Source organism: Petromyzon marinus, chromosome 1, assembly GCF_048934315.1.
Source record: "Petromyzon marinus isolate PM22_M1 ecotype Great Lakes invasive population chromosome 1, UKy_Petmar_22M1.pri1.0, whole genome shotgun sequence".
NCBI lineage: Eukaryota > Metazoa > Chordata > Hyperoartia > Petromyzontiformes > Petromyzontidae > Petromyzon > Petromyzon marinus.
The window spans coordinates 16,059,286-16,082,541 of NC_133667.1; the positions used below are offsets into that span (position 1 = coordinate 16,059,286).

Below are 23,256 nucleotides of genomic sequence, written 5' to 3' on the forward strand. Positions count from 1 at the left end.
TTGATATTTACGCGATCGAACCGAAAAAAACCTGCATCATGAACATCAGCAACATCAACAATAGCATCAACAGGACAGATCGCTACAGCATCATCATCAACGACATCTTCAATAACATTATCAACAACATCGACAGGAACAACATCAACAAAACAAAAACATCAACAACATCAATAACTTCGTTCATGTAAACATCAACCATAGTTTGAGAGTCGGTTCTTCTCAGGGACTGGGTTCAGGACAAGTTCAGGGTCAGGTCAGGGTCCAGAGTCTGGGTCTGGGTTCAGGACAGGTTCAGGGTCAGGTCAGAGTTAGGGACTGGGTCAAGGACAAGTTCAGGGTCAGGTCAGGGTCAGGGTCTGGGTTCAGGACAAGTTCAGGGTCAGGTCAGGGTCAGAATCTGGGACTGGGTTCAGGACAGGTTCAGGGTCAGGTCAGAGTTAGGGACTGGGTCAAGGACAAGTTCAGGGTCAGGTCAGGGTCAGGGTCTTGGTTCATGACAAGTTCAGGGTCAGGGTCAGGGTCTGGGTTCAGGACAAGTTCAGGATCAGGTCAGAGTAAGGGTCTGGGTGGGACGGAGTTCGGCTTCGGTGTTAAGGTCGAGGGCGGCAGGTGGATGGTGGTTAGAGTCCAGGTCAGGGTCACGGAGCGGGGGGGGGAGGGGTGTCCAGTGGGGGGGGGGGGGGGGGTGGGCTCGTCTCTGACCGATCTGCGGCGGGAGGCAGTGGATGCGGTTGCGTGAGAGGTCGAGGGTGAGGAGGCTGCTGAAGGCGCCCAGGTTAGGGGGCAGCGAGTGGAGCTGCGTGCGGTGGATCTGCCACTCGTGCATGGCGGGCAGCTGCTCCAGGGCTGCTGGAAGCTTCTACACGGGGGGTGGGGGGGGAGTAGAGAGACGTGGGGGGGGGGGGCACGTGACGGCACGTGGGACACGTGGTGAGACACACGTGGTGAGACACACGTGGTAAGACACACGTAGTAAGACACACGTGGTAAGGGGGAGAGACGTGGGGGTGGGGGGGGACACGTGACGGCACGGGGGACACGTGATGAGACACACGTGATGAGACACACGTGGTAAGACACACGTGGTAAGACACACGTGATTTAAAGCTTTCGTGACTGCAAGGATTCATCTTCTTTGGTTCTTTCGGTAAAGTCACGTAGAATGAGAATAAAATAATAAATTAATAAAATAACACAATAAAATTCTCACGACGTTTCGGCCACAACACAAGTGGCCTTCTTCAGGTGAAAGGAACAGACCTGTCGGGACGACAGAGCTTCAACGAACGTTGTTAAGATTCGTAGCGTTTTTTAAAGCTGGTTTAGAGAAGTGAGGCACCTTGACAAAGGGGTTTACATATAAAACAGGAGAATTTAGCATTGAAATAGCTGAGTGACTAGCTTGTGACTGCACAGAAATGGCTATGTTAAAGTCAAAGCCTACACATCCACAGAGGCACCTAGTACAAATCAAACAGGAGAATTTATCATTGAAATAGCTGAGTGATTAGCTTATGACTGGTCATAGAAATAGCTATATTAAAGTCAAAGCTTACACATCCACAGAGCACCTAGTACAAATCAAACAGGAGAATTTAGCATTGAAATAGCTGAGTGATTAGCTTGTGACTGGTCATAGAAATAGCTATGTTAAAGTCAAAGCTTACACATCCACAGAGGCACCTAGTACAAATCAAACAGGATCATTTAGCATTGAAATAGCTGAGTGATTAGCTTGTGACTGGTCACAGAAATGGCTATGTTAAAGTCAAAGCCTACACATCCACAGAGGCACCTAGTACAAATCAAACAGGAGAATTTAGCATTGAAATAACTGAGGGATTAGCTTGTGACTGGTCATAGAAATTGCTATGTTAAAGTCAAAGCCTACACATCCACAGAGGTACCTAGTACAAATCAAACAGGATAATTTAGCATTGACATAGCTGAGTGATTAACTTGTGACTGGTCACAGAAATGGCTATGTTAATGTCAAAGCCTCCACATCCACAGAGGCACCTAGTATAAATCAAACAGGAGAATTTAGCATTGAAATAACTGAGGGATTAGCTTGTGACTGGTCATAGAAATAGCTATGTTAAAGTCAAAGCCTACACATCTACAGAGGCACCTCGTACATGGACGCCAAAGGGGCTGCAACAACTCGACTATCATATAGTAAACCGATGTGAAAAACCTAAGTCTAAATTACATCAATACAATAAATGTACTCAATATATTCTTCAATAAGCTGAGCTATTAACAGTAACTGGGTATACACTACACTATATAATGAATACCATATAGTAAACCAATAAAACATAAAATATAAACTACCTCAATGTTATCAATAAACTCTATATATTCTCCAATCAGCTAAGCTACCAACAATAAGTCGTTATATATCACAATGCTGCATGGCGAAAAAATGGGTGGATTCTTACCCTCAACTTCAGCACCACGGACAGCTACAAGCCCCGTTCAGACGGACGAGTTCATCCATGGTCGGAACGGAGGAGGGGGAGAGAGACAGCTGCGAGGCGCTGTTATACTCCATGTTGTAAACCATACCACTCCTTTCACCTGAAGAAGGCCACTTGTGTTGTGGCCGAAACGTCGTGAGAATTTTATTGTTTTATTTTATTTTATTAATTTATTATTTTATTCTCATTCTACGTGGCTTTACCGAAAGAACCAAAGAAGAGACACACGTGGTAAGACACACGTGATGAGACACACGTGGTAAGACGCGCGTGGTAAGGGGGAGAGACGTGGGGAGGGGACACGTGACGGCACGTGGGACACGTGATGAGACACACGTGGTGAGACACACGTGATGAGACACACGTGATGAGATACACGTGGTGAGACACACGTGATGAGACACACGTGATGAGAGACACGTGGTGAGAGACACGTGGTGAGAGACACGTGGTGAGAGACACGTGGTGAGAGACACGTGGTGAGACACACGTGGTGAGAGACACGTGATGAGAGACACGTGGTGAGACACACGTGATGAGACACACGTGGTGAGACACACGTGGTGAGAGACACGTGGTGAGACACACGTGATGACACACGTGGTGAGACACACGTGGTGAGACACACGTGGTGAGACACACGTGGTGAGACACACGTGGTGAGACACACGTGATGACACACACGTGGTGAGACACACGTGGTGAGACACACGTGGTGAGACACACGCGGTGAGACACACGCGGTGAGACACACGCGATGAGACACACGCGGTGAGACACACGTGGTGAGACACACGTGATGAGACACACGTGATGAGACACACGTGATGAGACACACGTGGTGAGACACACGTGGTGAGACACGTGGTGAGACACACGTGGTGAGAGACACGTGGTGAGACACACGTGGTGAGACACACGTTATGAGACACACGTGGTGAGACACACGTGGTGAGACACACGTGGTGAGACACACGTGATGAGACACGTGGTGAGACACACGTGGTGAGAGACACGTGGTGAGACACACGTGGTGAGATACACGTGGTGAGACACACGTGATGACACACACGTGATGAGAGACACGTGATGAGACACACGTGGTGAGACACACGTGGTGAGACACACGTGGTGAGACACACGTGATGAGAGACACGTGGTGAGACACACGTGGTGAGAGACACGTGGTGAGACACGTGGTGAGACACACGTGATGAGAGACACGTGGTGAGACACACGTGGTGAGACACACGTGGTGAGAGACACGTGGTGAGACACACGTGATGACACACGTGGTGAGACACACGTGGTGAGACACACGTGGTGAGACACACGTGGTGAGACACACGTGATGACACACGTGGTGAGACACACGTGGTGAGACACACGTGGTGAGACACACGTGATGAGACACACGCGGTGAGACACACGCGGTGAGACACACATGGTGAGACACACGTGATGAGACACACGTGGTGAGACACACGTGATGAGACACACGTGGTGAGACACACGTGATGAGACACACGTGGTGAGACACACGTGGTGAGACACGTGGTGAGACACACGTGGTGAGAGACACGTGGTGAGATACACGTGGTGAGACACACGTTATGAGACACACGTGGTGAGACACACGTGGTGAGACACACGTGGTGAGACACACGTGATGAGACACGTGGTGAGACACACGTGGTGAGAGACACGTGGTGAGACACACGTGGTGAGATACACGTGATGAGACACACGTGATGACACACACGTGATGAGAGACACGTGATGAGACACACGTGGTGAGACACACGTGGTGAGACACACGTGGTGAGACACACGTGATGAGAGACACGTGGTGAGACACACGTGGTGAGAGACACGTGGTGAGACACGTGGTGAGACACACGTGATGAGAGACATGTGGTGAGACACACGTGGTGAGACACACGTGGTGAGACACACGTGGTGAGACACACGTGGTGAGACACACGTGGTGAGAGACACGTGGTGAGACACACGTGGTGAGACACACGTGGTGAGACACACGTGGTGAGAGACACGTGATGAGAGACACGTGACGAGAGACACGTGGTGAGACACACGTGATGAGAGACACGTGGTGAGACACACGTGGTGAGAGACACGTGGTGAGACACACGTGATGAGACACACGTGGTGAGACACACGTGGTGAGACACACGTGGTGAGAGACACGTGATGAGACACACGTGGTGAGAGACACGGGGTGAGACACACGTGATGAGACACACGTGGTGAGACACACGTGGTGAGACACACGTGGTGAGACACACGTGATGAGACACACGTGGTGAGAGACACGTGGTGAGACACACGTGGTGAGAGACACGGGGTGAGACACACGTGATGAGACACACGTGGTGAGACACACGTGGTGAGACACACGTGGTGAGAGACACGGGGTGAGACACACGTGATGAGACACACGTGGTGAGACACACGTGGTGAGACACACGTGATGAGAGACACGTGGTGAGACACACGTGGTGAGAGACACGTGGTGAGACACACGTGATGAGACACACGTGGTGAGACACACGTGGTGAGACACACGTGGTGAGACACACGTGATGAGACACACGTGGTGAGACACACGTGGTGAGAGACACGTGGTGAGACACACGTGATGAGACACACGTGGTGAGACACACGTGGTGAGACACACGTGGTGAGAGACACGTGATGAGACATACGTGGTGAGAGACACGGGGTGAGACACACGTGATGAGACACACGTGGTGAGACACACGTGGTGAGACACACGTGGTGAGACACACGTGATGAGACACACGTGGTGAGACACACGTGGGTGGGTGGGTGGGGGCTCACCTCCCAGTCCAGCTTGAGCACCTTGAGCACCACGCGGCCGTCCACCGTCACCAGCAGCTCGCGGAGCTTGGCCACGCTGATGCGGTGCTCCCAGGCGGCAGACAGCCTGGCCACCAGCAGCACGGGCAGCGCCGGCAGCACGGACAGTGCCAGGAGAGATGGCAGCAGTCGCACAAGCAGCAGCAGCAGCAGCAGTCGCACCCCCATCAGGACATGCAGGAGAAACAGCACCAGCAAGATAGACAGCACCAGCAGCACCAGCAGCAGGACAGGCAACAGCACCAGCAGCAGTAGCACCAGCAGCACCAGCAGCAGGACAGACAGCTGGACAGACAGCACCAGCAGCAGTAGCACCAGCAGGACAGGCAGCAGCAGTACCCGCAGGACAGACAGAACCAGCAGCACCAGCAGCAGTAGCACTAGCTGGACAGGCAGCAGCACCAGCAGCAGGACAGACAACACCAGCAGGACAGACAGCAGCAGGACAGACAGCAGCAGCACCAGCAGGTACAGACAGCAGCAGCAGTAGCACTAGCAGGACAGACAGCAGCAGCACCAGCAGGACAGACAGCACCAGCAGGACAGACAGCAGCAGCAGTAGCACCAGCAGGACAGACAGCAGGACAGACAGCAGCAGCAGGACAAACAGCACCAGCAGGACAGACAGCAGCAGCAGGACAGACAGCACCAGCAGGACAGACAGCAGCAGCAGCAGCAGCGCCAGCAGCCGTCGAGGCGTCGCCAGCGAGCGCCGTACCTGCCCAGCGAGCGGCGCTCTCTGTTCGAGCGCTGGCGCTCCACCTCCTCCGTGGTGGCGCGGATCCTCCCCTCCCACAGCGCCCGCAGCGACGCCAGCCCCTCGAGCCCCTTGGGGGGCCCAGCCGCTCCCCCTGCACCGGCGGAAGCAGCAGCAGTAAGGAGCAGCAGTAGCAGCAGGATGAGAAGGCGCAGTAGCACCACCAGTAGCACCAGCAGCAGTAGCACCACCACCACCAGCAGCAGTAGCACCACCAGCAGTAGCAGTAGCACCGCCACCAGCAGTAGCACCACCACCAGTAGCAGTAGCACCACCACCACCAGCAGCAGTAGCACCACCAGCAGTAGCAGTAGCACCACCAGCAGTAGCAGTAGCACCGCCACCAGCAGTAGCACCACCACCAGTAGCAGTAGCACCACCACCACCAGCAGCAGTAGCACCACTAGCAGTAGCAGTAGCACCACCACCAGCAGTAGCACCACCACCAGCAGCAGTAGCACCACCAGTAGTAGCACCACCACCAGCAGCAGTAGCACCACCACCAGCAGTAGCACCACCACCAGCAGTAGCACCACCACCAGCAGCAGTAGCACCACCAGTAGCAGTAGCACCAGCAGCAGTAGTAGCACCACCACCAGCAGCAGTAGCACCAGCAGTAGCACCAGCAGTAGTAGCACCACCAGCAGTAGCACCACCAGCAGCAGTAGCACCACCAGCAGTAGCACCACCACCAGCAGCAGTAGCACCACCACCAGCAGCAGTAGCACCACCAGTAGCACCACCAGCAGTAGCACCACCACCACCAGCAGTAGCACCACCACCAGCAGTAGCACCACCACCACCAGTAGTAGCACCACCACCACCAGCAGTAGCACCACCACCAGTAGTAGCACCACCAGCAGTAGCACCACCACCACCACCAGTAGCAGTAGCACCACCACCAGTAGTAGTAGCACCACCACCAGTAGTAGCACCACCACCAGTAGCACCACCACCACCAGTAGCAGTAGCACCACCACCAGTAGTAGTAGCACCACCACCAGTAGCAGCAGCACCACCAGCAGTAGTAGTAGCACCACCACCAGTAGTAGTAGGACCACCACCACCAGCAGTAGCACCACCACCAGTAGCAGTAGCACCACCTCCAGTAGTAGTAGCACCACCACCTGTAGCAGTAGCAGCAGCACCACCAGCAGTAGTAGTAGCACCACCTCCAGTAGTAGTAGCACCACCAGCAGTAGTAGTAGCACCACAACCAGTAGTAGTAGCACCACCACCACCAGCAGTAGTAGTAGCACCACCAGCAGTAGTAGTAGCACCACAACCAGTAGTAGTAGGACCACCACCACCACCAGCAGTAGTAGTAGCACCACCACCAGTAGTAGTAGCACCACCACCACCAGCAGTAGCAGCAACACCAGTAGCAGTAGCACCACCACCAGCAGTGGCACCACCACCAGCAGCAGTAGCACCACCACCATCAGTAGCACCACCACTAGTAGTAGTAGCACCACCACCAGTAGTAGTAGCACCACCACCAGCAGTAGCACCACCACCACCAGTAGCAGTAGCACCACCACCAGTAGCAGTAGCACCACCACCAGCAGCAGTAGTAGCACCACCAGCAGCAGCAGTAGCACCACCACCAGCAGTAGCACCACCACCAGTAGCAGTAGCACCACCACCACCAGCAGCAGTAGTAGCACCACCACCAGCAGTAGCACCACCAGCAGTAGCAGTAGCACCACCACCACCAGCAGTAGCAGTAGCACCACCACCAGCAGTAGCACCACCAGCAGTAGCACCAGCAGTAGCAGTAGCACCACCACCAGTAGCAGTAGCAGCAGCACCACCACCAGCAGTAGCACCACCACCACCAGCAGTATCACCACCACCACCAGTAGCAGTAGCACCACCACCAGTAGCAGTAGCACCACCACCAGCAGCAGTAGTAGCACCACCACCACACGCAGTAGCACCACCACCAGCAGTAGCAGCACCACCACCAGCAGCAGTAGCACCACCACCAGCAGCAGTAGCACCACCACCAGTAGCAGTAGCACCACCACCAGTAGCACCACCACCAGCAGTAGCACCACCAGCAGCAGTAGCACCACCAGCAGCAGTAGCACCACCAGCAGCAGTAGCACCACCACCACCAGTAGCACCACCAGCGGCAGTAGCACCACCACCAGCAGCAGTAGCACCACCACTACTAGTAGTAGCACCACCACCACCAGTAGTAGTAGCACCACCAGTAGCAGTAGCAGCACCACCACCACCAGTAGCAGTAGCAGCACCACCACCACCAGTAGCAGTAGCACCACCACCAGTAGCACCACCACCACCAGTAGTAGTAGCACCACCACCACCAGTAGCAGTAGCACCACCACCACCAGCAGTAGCACCACCAGCAGCAGTAGCAGCAGCACCACCACCAGCAGCAGTAGCAGCACCACCACCAGCAGTATTAGTGGCAGTGTTAAGATCATTAATACCATCATCATCATCAGAATTGCCCATCACTTCCACCACCACCAGCATCATGATCATTACCCTCAGCAGCACTGCAGTGGACAGCACATTGCCACGAGGTGGGGCTGTTGTGAGTGACCTCTGAAAATGTGGCGTTCTGTTTTTTTGTGTCTTTCGGTAAAGTCACGTAGATCGGTTCAAAGAAAATAACAATAACAACAACAACAAAAAACTACGACGTTTCGATCGCAACACAAGCGGTCGTTATCAGGCGCGACCGCTCGTGTTGCGATCGAAACGTCGTAGTGTTTTTGTTAAAGTATTAAAGCTTTCGTGACTGCATAAAATTACTCATTGTTTTTTTTTCGGTAAAGTCACGTATGTAGACATACAATAAAAAAATTTTTTATATAATTTTATTGTATTTCTACATACGTGACTTTACCGAAAAAAACAATGAGTAGTGTTTTTGTTATTTTCTTTGAACCTATCCACGTGACTTTGCCGAAAGACCCAAAGAGAATGTGAATTCCTGCAAGTCACGAAAGCCTTCCCGTGACAACGACATCACTGTCTCATCTACCAACGGCCGCCATTTGTAAACAAAGAAAGAGACAAAACAACAACAACCAACTCAAATTCTGTCACCCATCACCCTCCAAAGTCCCCAACACTGCTGCCCAAGAGCCCCGTGAGCCGCCACGTTCCCCCCAGCGCAAGCTCGCGCAGGGACATCGCGTCTCGTCGCCACCTTGGACACGGCCCTAAATGGGTTCTCAAAGGGCGCAGCAACGACGGCAGAAGCTGATGGCGACACACGAAGGGAGAGATTCTCTCACTCCAGTGACCCGGGGCTGCCGCTGGCTCCACTTCCTGCCCTGTCTACACCCCCTTCTCTCTCCTCCCCTGCAGGCGACCCTCTCCAGTGTTGCCGTGGTGGTGGTCCACTTTACTACAGTGCCCATGGTGTTGTCGTGGTGATCCACTTTACTACAGTGACCCAGGTGTTACCGTGGTGGTCACTTCACTCCAGTGACCCGGGGCTGCCGTGGTGGTCACTTTACTCCAGTGACCCGGGTGTTGCTGTGGTGGTCACTTTACTACAGTGACCTGGGGCTGCCACCGTGGTCCACTTTACTACAGTGACCCAGGTGTTGCCGTGGTGGTCACTTTACTACAGTGACCCAGGTGTTGCCGTGGTGGTCACTTTACTACAGTGACCCGGGTGTTACCGTGGTGGTTACTTTACTACAGTGACCCAGGTGCTGCCGTGGTGGTCACTTTACTACAGTGACCTGGGGCTGCCACCGTGGTCCACTTTACTACAGTGACCCAGGTGTTGCCGTGGTGGTCACTTTACTACAGTGTCCCAGGTGTTGCCGTAGTGGTGGTCACTTTACTACAGTGACCCGGGTGTTGCCGTGGTGGTCCACTTCACTCCAGTGACCCGGGGCTGCCGTGGTGGTCACTTTACTACAGTGACCTGGGGCTGCCACCGTGGTCCACTTCACTCCAGTGACCCGGGGCTGCCGTGGTGGTCACTTTACTACAGTGACCCGGTACTGTCATGGTGGTCACTTTACTACAGTGACCCAGGTGTTACCGTGGTGGTGGTCCACTTTACTACAGTGACCCAGGTGTTACCGTGGTGGTCACTTTACTACAGTGACCCAGGTGTTGCCGTGGTGGTCCACTTTACTACAGTGACCATGGTGTTGCCGTGGTGGTCACTTTACTACAGTGACCCGGGTGTTACCGTGGTGGTCACTTTACTCCAGTGACCCGGGGCTGCCGTGGTGGTCACTTTACTACAGTGTCCATGGTGTTGCCGTGGTGGTCACTTTACTACAGTGTCCATGGTGTTGCCGTGATGGTCACTTTACTACAGTGACCCGGGTGTTACCGTGGTGGTCACTTTACTCCAGTGACCCGGGGCTGCCGTGGTGGTCACTTTACTACAGTGTCCATGGTGTTGCCGTGGTGGTCACTTTACTACAGTGACCCAGGTGTTGCCGTGGTGGTCACTTTACTCCAGTGACCCGGTACTGCCGTGGTGGTCACTTTACTACAGTGACCCGGGTGTTGCCACGGTGATGGTCACTTTACTACAGTGTCCATGGTGTTGCCGTGGTGGTCACTTTACTACAGTGACCCAGATGTTACCGTGGTCCACTTTACTACAGTGTCCATGGTGTTACCGTGGTGGTCACTTTACTACAGTGACCCGGGTGTTACCGTGGTGGTCACTTTACTACAGTGTCCATGGTGTTGCCGTGGTGGTCACTTTACTACAGTGACCTGGTACTGCCATGGTGGTCACTTTACTACAGTGACCGGGTACTGCCGTGGTGGTCACTTTACTACAGTGTCCATGGTGTTGCCGTAGTGGTCACTTTACTACAGTGACTTGGGGCTGCCACGGTGGTCCACTTTACTACAGTGACCCGGGTGTTACCGTGATGGTCACTTTACTACAGTGTCCCAGGTACTGCCGTGGTGGTCACTTTACTCCAGTGACCCGGGGCTGCCGTGGTGGTCACTAAACTACAGTGTCCCAGGTACTGCCGTGGTGGTCACTTTACTACAGTGACCCAGGTACGGCCACGGTGGTGGTCACTTTACTACAGTGACCCAGGTGTTACCGTGGTGGTCACTTCACTACAGTGACCCGGGGCTGCCGTGGTGGTCACTTTACTACAGTGACCCAGGTGTTACCGTGGTGATCCACTTTACTCCAGTGGCTCGGGTGTTGCCGTGGTGGTCACTTTACTACAGTGACCTGGGTGTTGCCACGGTGATGGTCACTTTACTACAGTGACTTTGGGCTGCCACGGTGATCCACTTTACTCCAGTGGCTCGGGTGTTGCCGTGGTGGTCACTTTACTACAGTGACCCAGGTGTTACCGTGGTGGTCACTTTACTACAGTGACTTTGGGCTGCCACGGTGATCCACTTTACTCCAGTGACCCGGGTGTTGCTGTGGTGGTCACTTTACTACAGTGACCTGGGGCTGCCGTGGTGGTCACTTTACTACAGTGACTTGGGGCTGCCACGGTGGTCCACTTTACTACAGTGACCCAGGTGCTGCCGTGGTGGTCACTTTACTACAGTGACCCAGGTGTTACCGTGGTGGTCACTTTACTACAGTGACCCGGGTGTTACCGTGGTGGTCACTTTACTACAGTGACTTGGGGCTGCCACGGTGGTCCACTTTACTACAGTGACCCTGGTACTGCCGTGGTGGTCCACTTTACTACAGTGACCCGGGTGTTGACGTGGTGGTCACTTTACTACAGTGACCCGGGTGTTGCCGTGGTGGTCCACTTTACTACAGTGACCTGGGGCTGCCGTGGTGGTCACTTTACTACAGTGACCCGGGTGTTACCGTGGTGGTCACTTTACTCCAGTGACCTGGTACTGCCGTGGTGGTCCACTTCCTGCCCCGCCCCCTCTCTCCCCCCACCTCCCCCCCTACTGCCGAGGCCTACTACTATATAACCTCGTGCCACGGCAGGTCTCTCGCCTACTTGAGCAGTTTTCTCTTGCTGTGGTTGTCCCACCTGATGACGATTGCTTGTGTTGCGATCGAAACGTCGTGATCTATTGTTATTTTTCCACCCACGTGACTTTACCGAAAGAACCAAAGAGTATGGATTCCTGCATTTCACGAAAGCTTCAAATCGAGATTGAGAGAGATTCTCTCTCGCTCGGGACGACTTTACAGTCGCCCCCCTCCCCCCCCCGAGACCTTCCCCCGAGGACACAGATCAGACCTGCAGTCACGAAAGCTTCAAAATACAAGAGTAGAGTTTGGGCCCCTTTCTGGCAATAAAAATAGTTCGCGTCAAGATGCTAAAACACCAAACTGAAACCTTTTTGCGAGAAATTGTTTCTGCATTAACCGCACGTGCTTGTGGTGAACATGTGAACGGGAAGCACACACACGCTTCTCTGGTAAGATATGACGCGTTCCCTTTGAAACTGATTGGTCCACACACCAGAGACAGCTTTCTTTAGGGCCTAGTATCAAACGGTGTCAGACCAGAGGAGACAGCCAAAAGACGAACAGCACAAAGACAATGCCACAAATCAGGACATTGAGAGCTCTGTGCGAAATAGCTGCATCATGGTTACCTCCCTTGCCAGCATCAAAATACAAGAATAGAGTTCATCTTAAATTTTGATTTAAAGCTTTCGTGACTGCAGTAATTCATATTCTTAGTTCTTTCGGTAAAGTCAACGTGACTTTACCGAAAGAACTAAGAATAAGAGTTCATACTCTTAGTTCTTTCGGTAAAGTCACGTAGAAGGGAAATCATAAAATAATAAAAAAAAAATTACGTAATATTACGCTTTCTTTTTATCACTTTATTATAATAAAAATTATTCATATTCTACGTGGTGACTTTACCAAAAGAACCAAGGAGACGAATCCCTGCAGTCACGAAAGCTTCAAATCGAAAAGGATAGAGCTTTACCCCTTTCTGAAACAGTTTGTGCGAAGATGCTAAAGCACCAAAACTGCAACCTTTTGCAAGGAATCGTGTCTGCATTAACCACACGTGCTTGTGGTGAACCGTGGCAGCATCGCGCACGCTCCGGTAGTACATGACGCACTGTCCCTGGTATGGACCAGTCCGTTTCAAAGACAATGCCGCATACTCTACCAGAGCGCGCGTGTGTTTTTTTCTCTCCTTTGCAACGTTCACCGCTAACTCCTAGTTCTGTGTGGCTAGTGCGGACACGATTTCTGTTTGGTGTTTGAACATCTCAACCCGAACTGCCTCGTTGACAGAGAGGGGTAAAACCATTTCTTAAATGTGTGCTGTTGCAGCGGTTTCTAATGACGGGCAGCTTAAAATGTTATCTTCATTAGGCCAAATTCACGTTGAAAGAATAAATTACATTTTACGGTTGTTTGTTTGTTTGTTGTTGTTGTTTCTAAACGCAACCCAAACTATTTGCAGAAAAGTATTTTTTTCATTTAAAATAAGAAAAAATATTTATCTTAGGGGCCGTCCATAAATGACGTCACGCGATTTTGGAGGATTTTTGACCCCTCCCCCCCTCGTCACACGGCGTCACAAAAAGTCAGACCCCCCCCCCTCAAATATGACGTCACTATGCTCTGCCCCCCCCCCCCAAAATAACATATTTCCATTTTGAAAATAAAACACGCTTCAAATCGCTTTAAACTATTGTCATTGTAGTGCGTATTCAATGTGGCGCTGCACTCTGATGTTGTAGGAGTAAACATTTATTACAGTCTATTTAATTAAGTAGAAAGTGTTGTCTATATTTATTTAAAGTTGCGCATTTTTGATGTGACGTCACATTTCTCAACACTCCCCCCCCACCACTCGTCACACATCGTCACAAATGTCTGACCACCCCCCCCCCCCCCCCCGGTGCGTGACGTCATTTATGGACGGCCCCTGATCTCCAGCTGCTTGGTGAGGTGGCGTCCCCAGCGCCTCCTAGTGGACGAAACGGCGCCTGCAACCACCGAGAATGATGACGCAATGTACCACCATTTTTCTCCCGGGGTAGTAAGCGTTATTTCCTAATTGCTTATGCCTCAAAGGTACAGAAAACGGCTGGCTGTTTATTCCCCACGAACTTTGCTTTTTGTGACCAGGACTTTATGTTAACGAAAGACACAAATGCACACCACGTTTTCTCATTGAAAATAGCTACATTTCAAAATGATCAATGTCCTGGTCATAACAGCAAAGTTTGTGGGGAATAATAGCCACGTTCAATACTTTTGAGGCTTAAGCAATTAGGAAATAACGCTTACTACCCAGGAACAAAAAATGTTTTTGTTACACAGTGTGATGCACCAGATACTCGACGAAAAATTAATCCTCTACCGCACCGAGCCCATTCATGGGTAGCCAATCGCACGGTTGGCTACGTACGGTGTGAAAGAAGTTCAACACACACACAGCACGGCTGGCTACGTACGGTGTGAAAGAAGTTCAACACACACAGCAAGGCTGGCTACGTACGGCGTGAAAGAAGTTCAACACACACAGCACGGTTGGCTACGTACGGTGTGAAAGAAGTTCAACACACACAGCACGGTTGGCTACGTACGGTGTGAAAGAGGTTCAACACACACACAGCACGGTTGGCTACGTACGGCGCGAAAGAAGTTCGACATACATACCACACGCGGGAATTTATAGTCGCAGCCGAATTAAACATGAGCAAAGACAAAGATCCCCCGTGTAGCCTGTAACGGACTGTCGGAGCAAGTGCTGTTAGCGAGTAGCACCTGTGTAGGCCGGCACGGCACACGAGGGGGTGGGTGGCCAGCAACCACGCCCGGACCGCCTTTGTCTCCCCAGTGGCGATGTTTTACTACACGCCGCTACAACAGGCACTCGTTTGAGGCCGAGCTGACCTAGCCCAGGGATCGGGCTCAGATAAATCGTCACCGTGGTGTTGGTGGCCGTGACCGGGAATCGAACTCGGGATCGCCCGGGTTCCGTAGGCGCAGCGGGGCGTTAGCGCTCCAACCGCTGCACTACCACTGCAAGCCGATACCTTCTCCACTGCTAGCCTGCCCTGCCGCCCGTCGCTCCATTCTCCGTGCTGCCATCGTCGCCGTTGTCGTCATCTTCATCGCCAACCGAGGTCCGCGCAGATGGGTCGTGACGGCCTGTGACAAAGTCAGATGGATCATGATGGCCTGTGACACAATCAGATGGATTGTGACGGCCTGTGACACAGTCAGATGGATCGTGACGGCCTGTGACACAGTCAGATGGGTCGTGACGGCCTGTGACACAGTCAGATGGATCATGACGGCCTGTGACTACAGTCAGAGGATCATGAGGCCTGTGACACAGTCAGATGGATTGTGACGGCCTGTGACACAGTCAGATGGATCATGAGGCCTGTGACACAATCAGATGGATCATGATGGCCTGTGACACAGTCAGATGGATCATGGACGGCCTGTGACACAATCAGATGGATTGTGACGGCCTGTGACACAGTCAGATGGATTGTGACGGCCTGTGACACAATCAGATGGATCATGATGGCCTGTGACACAGTCAGATGGATCATGACGGCCTGTGACACAATCAGAGGGATCGTGACGGCCTGTGACACAATCAGATGGATCATGATGGCCTGTGACACAGTCAGAATGGATCATGACGGCCTGTGACACAGTCAGATGGATCGTGACGGGCCTGTGACACAATCAGATGGATCATGATGGCCTGTGACACAGTCAGATGGATCATGACGGCCTGTGACACAATCAGAGGGATCGTGACGGCCTGTGACACAATCAGATGGATCATGATGGCCTGTGACACAGTCAGATGGATCATGACGGGCCTGTGACACAGTCAGATGGATCGTGATGGCCTGTGACACAGTCAGATGGATCATGACGGCCTGTGACACAGTCAGATGGATCATGATGGCCTGTGACACAGTCAGATGGATCGTGACGGCCTGTGACACAGTCAGATGGATTCGTGATGGCCTGTGACACAGTCAGATGGATCATGACGGCCTGTGACACAGTCAGATGGATTGTGACGGCCTGTGACACAGTCAGATGGATTGTGATGGCCTGTGACACAGTCAGATGGATTGTGACGGCCTGTGACACAGTCAGATGGATCATGATGGCCTGTGACACAGTCAGATGGATTGTGATGGCCTGTGACACAGTCAGATGGATCATGATGGCCTGTGACACAGTCAGATGGATTGTGACGGCCTGTGACACAGTCAGATGGATTGTGACGGCCTGTGACACAGTCAGATGGATCGTGATGGCCTGTGACACAGTCAGACTGGATTGTGACGGCCTGTGACACAGTCAGATGGGTCGTGATGGCCTGTGACACAGTCAGATGGATTGTGACGGCCTGTGACACAGTCAGATGGATTGTGACGGCCTGTGACACAGTCAGATGGATCGTGATGGCCTGTGACACAATCAGATGGATCATGACGGCCTGTGACACAGTAAGATGGATCGTGACGGCCTGTGACACAGTCAGATGGATTGTGACGGCCTGTGACACAGTCAGATGGATCGTGATGACCTGCGACACAATCAGATGGATCATGACGGCCTGTGACACAGTAAGATGGATCGTGACGGCCTGTGACACAATCAGAGGGATCGTGATGGGCCCTGTGACACAGTCAAGATGGATCGTGACGGCCTGTGTGGATTGTGGACGGCCTGTGACACAGTCAGAGGGGTCGTGATGGCCTGTGACACAGTCAGATGGATTGTGACGGCCTGTGACACAGTCAGATGGATTGTGACGGCCTGTGACACAGTCAGATGGATCGTGATGGCCTGTGACACAGTCAGATGGATTGTGACGGCCTGTGACACAGTAAGATGGATCGTGACGGCCTGTGACACAGTCAGATAGATTGTGACGGCCTGTGACACAGTCAGATGGATCGTGATGACCTGCGACACAATCAGATGGATCATGACGGCCTGTGACACAGTAAGATGGATCGTGACGGCCTGTGACACAATCAGAGGGATCGTGATGGCCTGTGACACAGTCAGATGGATCGTGACGGCCTGTGACACAGTCAGATGGATCATGACGGCCTGTGACACAGTCAGATGGATTGTGACGGCCTGTGACACAGTCAGATGGATCATGACGGCCTATGACACAGTCAGATGGATCGTGATGGCCTGTGACACAGTCAGATGGATTGTGATGGACTGTGACACAGTCAGATGGATTGTGACGGCCTGTGACACAGTCAGATGGATCATGACGGCCTATGACACAGTCAGATGGATCGTGATGGCCTGTGACACAGTCAGATGGATTGTGACGGCCTGTGACACAGTCAGATGGATTGTGACGGCTGTGACACAGTCAGATGGATTGTGACGGCCTGTGACACAGTCAGATGGGATCATGACGGCCTGTGACACAGTCAGATGGGTCGTGGCGGCCTGTGACACGATCGTGATGGCCTGTAACACAGTCAGATGGATTGTGGCATTGTCTTTATATAATAATGTAATTATAATGTGATATGCATTGTCTTTGAGACTGATTGAGATACACCAGGGACAGCCTTCTCTATGGCCTAGTCTCACCAGCAGTGTCACTAGATCAGTATAATAATAATGCAGTATTACTCATGTAGGCATTGTCTTTACACTCCAACAGAGACCCATAGACTCACACAGAGACCCATAGACTCACACAGATACCCATAGACTCACACAGAGACCCATACGCTCACACAGAGACCCATAGACTCACACAGAGACCCATAAACTCACACAGAGACCCATATACTCACACAGATACCCATAGACTCACACAGATACCCATACACTCACACAAAGACCATAGACTCACACAGATACCCATAGACTCACACAGAGACCCATAGACTCACACAGAGACCCATAGACTCACACAGATACCCATAGACTCACACAGATACCCACAGACTCACACAGAGACCCATAGTCTCACACAGAGTCCCATAGACTCATACAGAGACCCATAGACTCACACAGAAACCCATAGACTCATAGCGAGGCCCATAGACTATCAAAGAGACCCCATACACTCACAGAGACCCATAGACTCACACAGATACCCATAGACTCACAAAGATACCCACAGACTCACACATAGACCCATAGACTCACAAAGATACGAATAGACTCACACAGAGACCCATAGACTCACACAGAGACCCATAGACTCACACAGATACCCATAGACTCACACAGATACCCACAGACTCACACAGAGACCCATACGCTCACACAGAGACCCATAGACTCACACAGAGACCCATAAACTCACACAGAGACCCATATACTCACACAGATACCCATAGACTCACACAGATACCCATACACTCATACAAAGACCATAGACTCACACAGATACCCATAGACTCACACAGAGACCCATAGACTCACACAGAGACCCATAGACTCACACAGATACCCATAGACTCACACAGATACCCACAGACTCACACAGAGACCCATAGTCTCACACAGAGTCCCATAGACTCATACAGAGACCCATAGACTCACACAGAAACCCATAGACTCATAGTGAGGCCATAGACTATCAAAGAGACCCCATACACTCACAGAGACCCATAGACTCACACAGATACCCATAGACTCACAAAGATACCCACAGACTCACACATAGACCCATAGACTCACAAAGATACGAATAGACTCACACAGAGACCCATAGACTCACACAGAGACCCATAGACTCACACAGATACCATAGACTCACACAGATACCCACAGACTCACACAGAGACCCATAGACTCACACAGAGACCCATAGACTCACACAGAGACCCATAGACTCACAAAGATACCCACAGACTCACACAGAGACCCATAGACTCACACAGATACCCATAGACTCACAAAGATACCCACAGACTCACACAGATACCCATAGACTCACAAAGATACCCACAGACTCAACACAGAGAATAGACTCACACAGACCATAGACTCCACAGAGACCCATAGACTCACACAGAGACCCATAGACATCACAAAGATACCCACAGACTCACACAGAGACCCATAGACTCACAACAGACACCCATAGACTCACAAAGATACCCACAGACTCACACAGATACTCATAGACTCACAAAGATACCCACAGACTCACACAGAGACCATAGACTCACACAGAGACCCATAGACTCACACAGAGACCCATAGACTCACAAAGATACCCACAGACTCACACAGAGACCCATAGACTCACACAGATAACCCATAGACTCACACAGATACCCATAGACTCACAAAGATACCCACAGACTCACACAGATACCCATAGACTCACAAAGATACCCACAGACTCACACAGAGACCCATAGACTCACACAGATACCCATAGACTCACAAAGATACCCACAGACTCACACAGATACCCATAGACTCACAAAGATACCCACAGACTCACACAGAGACCCATAGACTCACACAGAGACCCATAGACTCACACAGAGACCCATAGACTCACACAGAGACCCATATACTCACACAGATACCCATAGACTCACACAGATACCCATACACTCACACAAAGACCCATAGACTCACACAGATACCCATAGACTCACACAGAGACCCATAGACTCACACAGAGACCCATAGACTCACACAAAGACCCATATACTCACACAGATACCCATAGACTCACACAGATACCCATACACTCACACAAAGACCCATAGACTCACACAGATACCCATAGACTCACACAGAGACCCATAGACTCACAAAGATACCCACAGACTCACACAGAGACCCATAGACTCACACAGACACCCATAGACTCACAAAGATACCCACAGACTCACACAGATACCCATAGACTCACAAAGATACCCACAGACTCACACAGAGACCCATAGACTCACACAGAGACCCATAGACTCACACAGAGACCCATAGACTCACAAAGATACCCACAGACTCACACAGAGACCCATAGACTCACACAGATACCCATAGACTCACAAAGATACCCACAGACTCACACAGATACCCATAGACTCACAAAGATACCCACAGACTCACACAGAGACCCATAGACTCACACAGATACCCATAGCCTCACAAAGATACCCACAGACTCACACAGATACCCATAGACTCACAAAGATACCCACAGACTCACACAGAGACCCATAGACTCACACAGAGACCCATAGACTCACACAGAGACCCATAGACTCACACAGAGACCCATAGACTCACACAGAGACCCATAGACTCACACAGAGACCCATAGACTCACACAGAGACCCATAGACTCACACAGAGACCCATCGACTCACACAGAGACCCATCGTTGCTTGTCCTTCCCTCCCGCAAACTCCGATTCAGCGTGGTTGGACACGTACGGTGCGAATGAAGTTCAACGTGCATACAAAGCGGTACTAATTTTGTTCTACTTTATCGACCCCCCCCCCCATAACAGAAGCATGATTGGCTGAATGGTACCGGTGGGACTTTGCCAGACGAACTCACCCCATGTGCTGCGGCGGCCCAGGGGAGGGAGGTTTGCTGTGGCGGAACGAATTGTGGGGTCGGTGGGACGGAAGTTCACAAGTCCTGCAGGAGGCGCCTCATTGAGGCCAACATCGCCACAGCCAGCCACAAGTCACCGCTGTTAGTCAGCCAGTCAACCGGTCAGCCAGTCAGTCAGCCAGTCACCCAGTCAGCCGGTCAGCCAGCCAGTCAGTCAGCCAGTCAGCCAATCAGCCAGTCAGTCAGTCAGCCGGTCAGCCAGTCAGTAAGTCAGCCAGCCGGTCAGCCAGCCGGTCAGCCGGTCAGCCAGTCAGTCAGTCAGTCAGCCAGTCAGCCGGTCAGCCAGTCAGTCAGTCAGCCAGTCAGCCAGTCAGTCGTTCAGCCAGTCAGTCAGCCAGTCAACCAGTCAGCCGGTTAGCCGGTCAGTCAGCCAGTCAGTCAGCCAGCCAGCCAGCCAGTCGGTAAGCTAGCTTAGTCGGCCAGTGACACGCAAGTCAAACCGTCATCTCAGACGATCCAGTCACGAGCCAGATTGGCAGCGATGAGCGAGTGCGTTGGGGCCGTCTGCCAGCCAGTCACAAGTCAGCCAGTCAGTCAGTCTGCAAGCTAGCTTGGTCGGCCAGTCGCACGCAAGTCGGGCAGTCAGTCAGACACGCAAGTCGGCCAGACACACGAGCCAGACAAGTCACACGCGAGCAAGGCTGTGTGTGCAGCCAGATGTCCAGTTGACAAAGTAAGAAAGTCAGCCGGCCGGCACAGCCCAGCGAGTCAGTCAGTCGCAGGCAAGTCGAGCCGAGTCACCCGATCGATCATTCGTAAAATGACGGCTGCATTTTGTGAGACACGGCTGGGGGGGGGGGCAGACAGACAGGCAGGCAGACAGACACGCGGACAGACACGCGGTCAATGAAACTACCGATGGCCTGGGCCGTTTTGGGTTGTCTTAAAGACACCCAAGACACGGTTAAGTTGAGTTACGGCGGCAGGCAGGCAGGCAGGGCTATCCCACGCAGCAGACACGCGGGACCACCACGCAGACACACCACGCAGACACACCACGCAGACACACCACGCAGACACACCACGGGCCCACCATGTCCCAGTAAGGCCCCGTGATGGGTTCGTGCCGATGGCTCAAAATAGCCTCCACCGCGTCCTCTACTCGAGTTCCCCAAAGCCCCCCCCCCCCACTACCCCCCCACCCTACACCCCGCTCCTCCCACCAGCTCTTCTCCCAGCGCCTCCCCCCCGAGTCTCTCCTCTCTCACGACCTCCTGTACACCAGGCGAGGTAGTCAACATCTAGCCACCGTGATGATGATGAGAGAGACACGCAGACTCCAAATATACAGCAGCAGGCGTCGTCAGGGTCGGGATCGAACCCACGACCTTCTGTACACCCGGCGAGGTAGTTAACATCTCCTAGCCACCGTGATGATGATGATGAGAGAGAGAGACACGCAGACTCCAAATATACAGCAGCAGCAGGCGTCGTCAGGGTCGGGATCGAACCCACGACCTCCTGTACACCGGGCGAGGTAGGTAACATCTTTGCCACTGCACCATTGGAAACCTCACTTGCCAGTAACAAAATATGATAATTGTTTTTTTACCTTTTTATCTGGCAACAAAACTGACACCTTTTTTTACAAGGAGGCATGTTTACATTGACCACAATACCTGCGGTCGGAACGCAAACAAAAAACAACAACTCTGATAATGTATGTGGCACTGTCCTTGAAATTGATTGGTCCACACCCGAGACAGCTTTCTTTAGAGCCTCAGTCTCACGTTGGTGTTGACCAGAAGACGCCAAAAGGCGTCACACAACTCAAAGACAATGCACTATCAGAGTATGAGAGCTCGGGGTAAGCATTTACACCATTACTGGCAAATGAGGTTTCCAATGGTGTAAATTCTTACCCCGAGCTCTCATACTCTGATGGTGCATTGTCTTTGAGTTGTGTGACGCCTTTTGGCATCTTCTGGTCCAACACCATGTGAGACGAGGCTCTAAAGAAAGCTGTCTCGGGTGTGGACCAATCAATTTCAAGGACAGTGCCACATACATTATCAGAGTTGCGTTCCGACCGCAGGTATTGTAATCAATGTAAACATGACTCCTTGTAAAAAAAAAGGTGTCAGTTTTGTTGCCAGATAAAAGGGTAAAAAACCAATGATCATCTTTGCCACTGCACAAGTGTAGTTGAAGCATCTTGGGAGGAGTGCTATATGGATGTAAAAAAAACACACACACACAAAACGAACGGTGAACTTTTACAAAAACACGTCGACTCGTCTTCCAAAGCATCGACATTTTTTGTCATGTTTATTGTCATCTCTGTTTTTCTCCCAAGTGCAATTATATAATAAGCCTTGCAAACGATATGAACAAACCAATCCGTTATAACACACCGCCATCACCAGCACGCTCCGTCTCTAAAGAGTTATAAACCAAAATGTTACTCCTCTTCCCCCATTCAATTAACAAACAATTAACTAATAATTCATTCGCCCTCCACCCCCACGCTGCACGCGCCCGATGATTGTTCAACGCGTGCCACGTGACGCGCTCAGCCAATTGACGCCGCTGCTGTCCGCGTC

At 51.9% G+C, this 23,256-nt stretch overlaps 1 protein-coding gene across 2 annotated transcripts in view; it reads right to left on the reverse strand.

The window, feature by feature from the left end:
- LOC116943385 (uncharacterized) overlaps positions 1–21,820 on the reverse strand; it is a 33,387-nt gene extending 11,567 nt beyond the window's left edge. Inside the window, exons 1-6 of one of the 2 annotated variants that reach the window (XM_032956240.2) lie at positions 21,736–21,820; positions 20,654–21,500; positions 15,133–15,247; positions 6,106–6,238; positions 5,349–5,454; positions 706–862 (exon numbers count right to left, since the gene is read on the reverse strand). In XM_032956240.2, coding sequence (XP_032812131.2) covers positions 706–862; positions 5,349–5,454; positions 6,106–6,238; positions 15,133–15,211 — 475 coding nt within the window. In that variant the 5' untranslated portion in view covers positions 15,212–15,247; positions 20,654–21,500; positions 21,736–21,820. The remainder of the gene's footprint in view (positions 1–705; positions 863–5,348; positions 5,455–6,105; positions 6,239–15,132; positions 15,248–20,653; positions 21,501–21,735) is intronic. The other variant, XM_076063866.1, reaches the window with a different exon arrangement.
- Between the last annotated feature and the right edge of the window lie 1,436 nt (positions 21,821–23,256).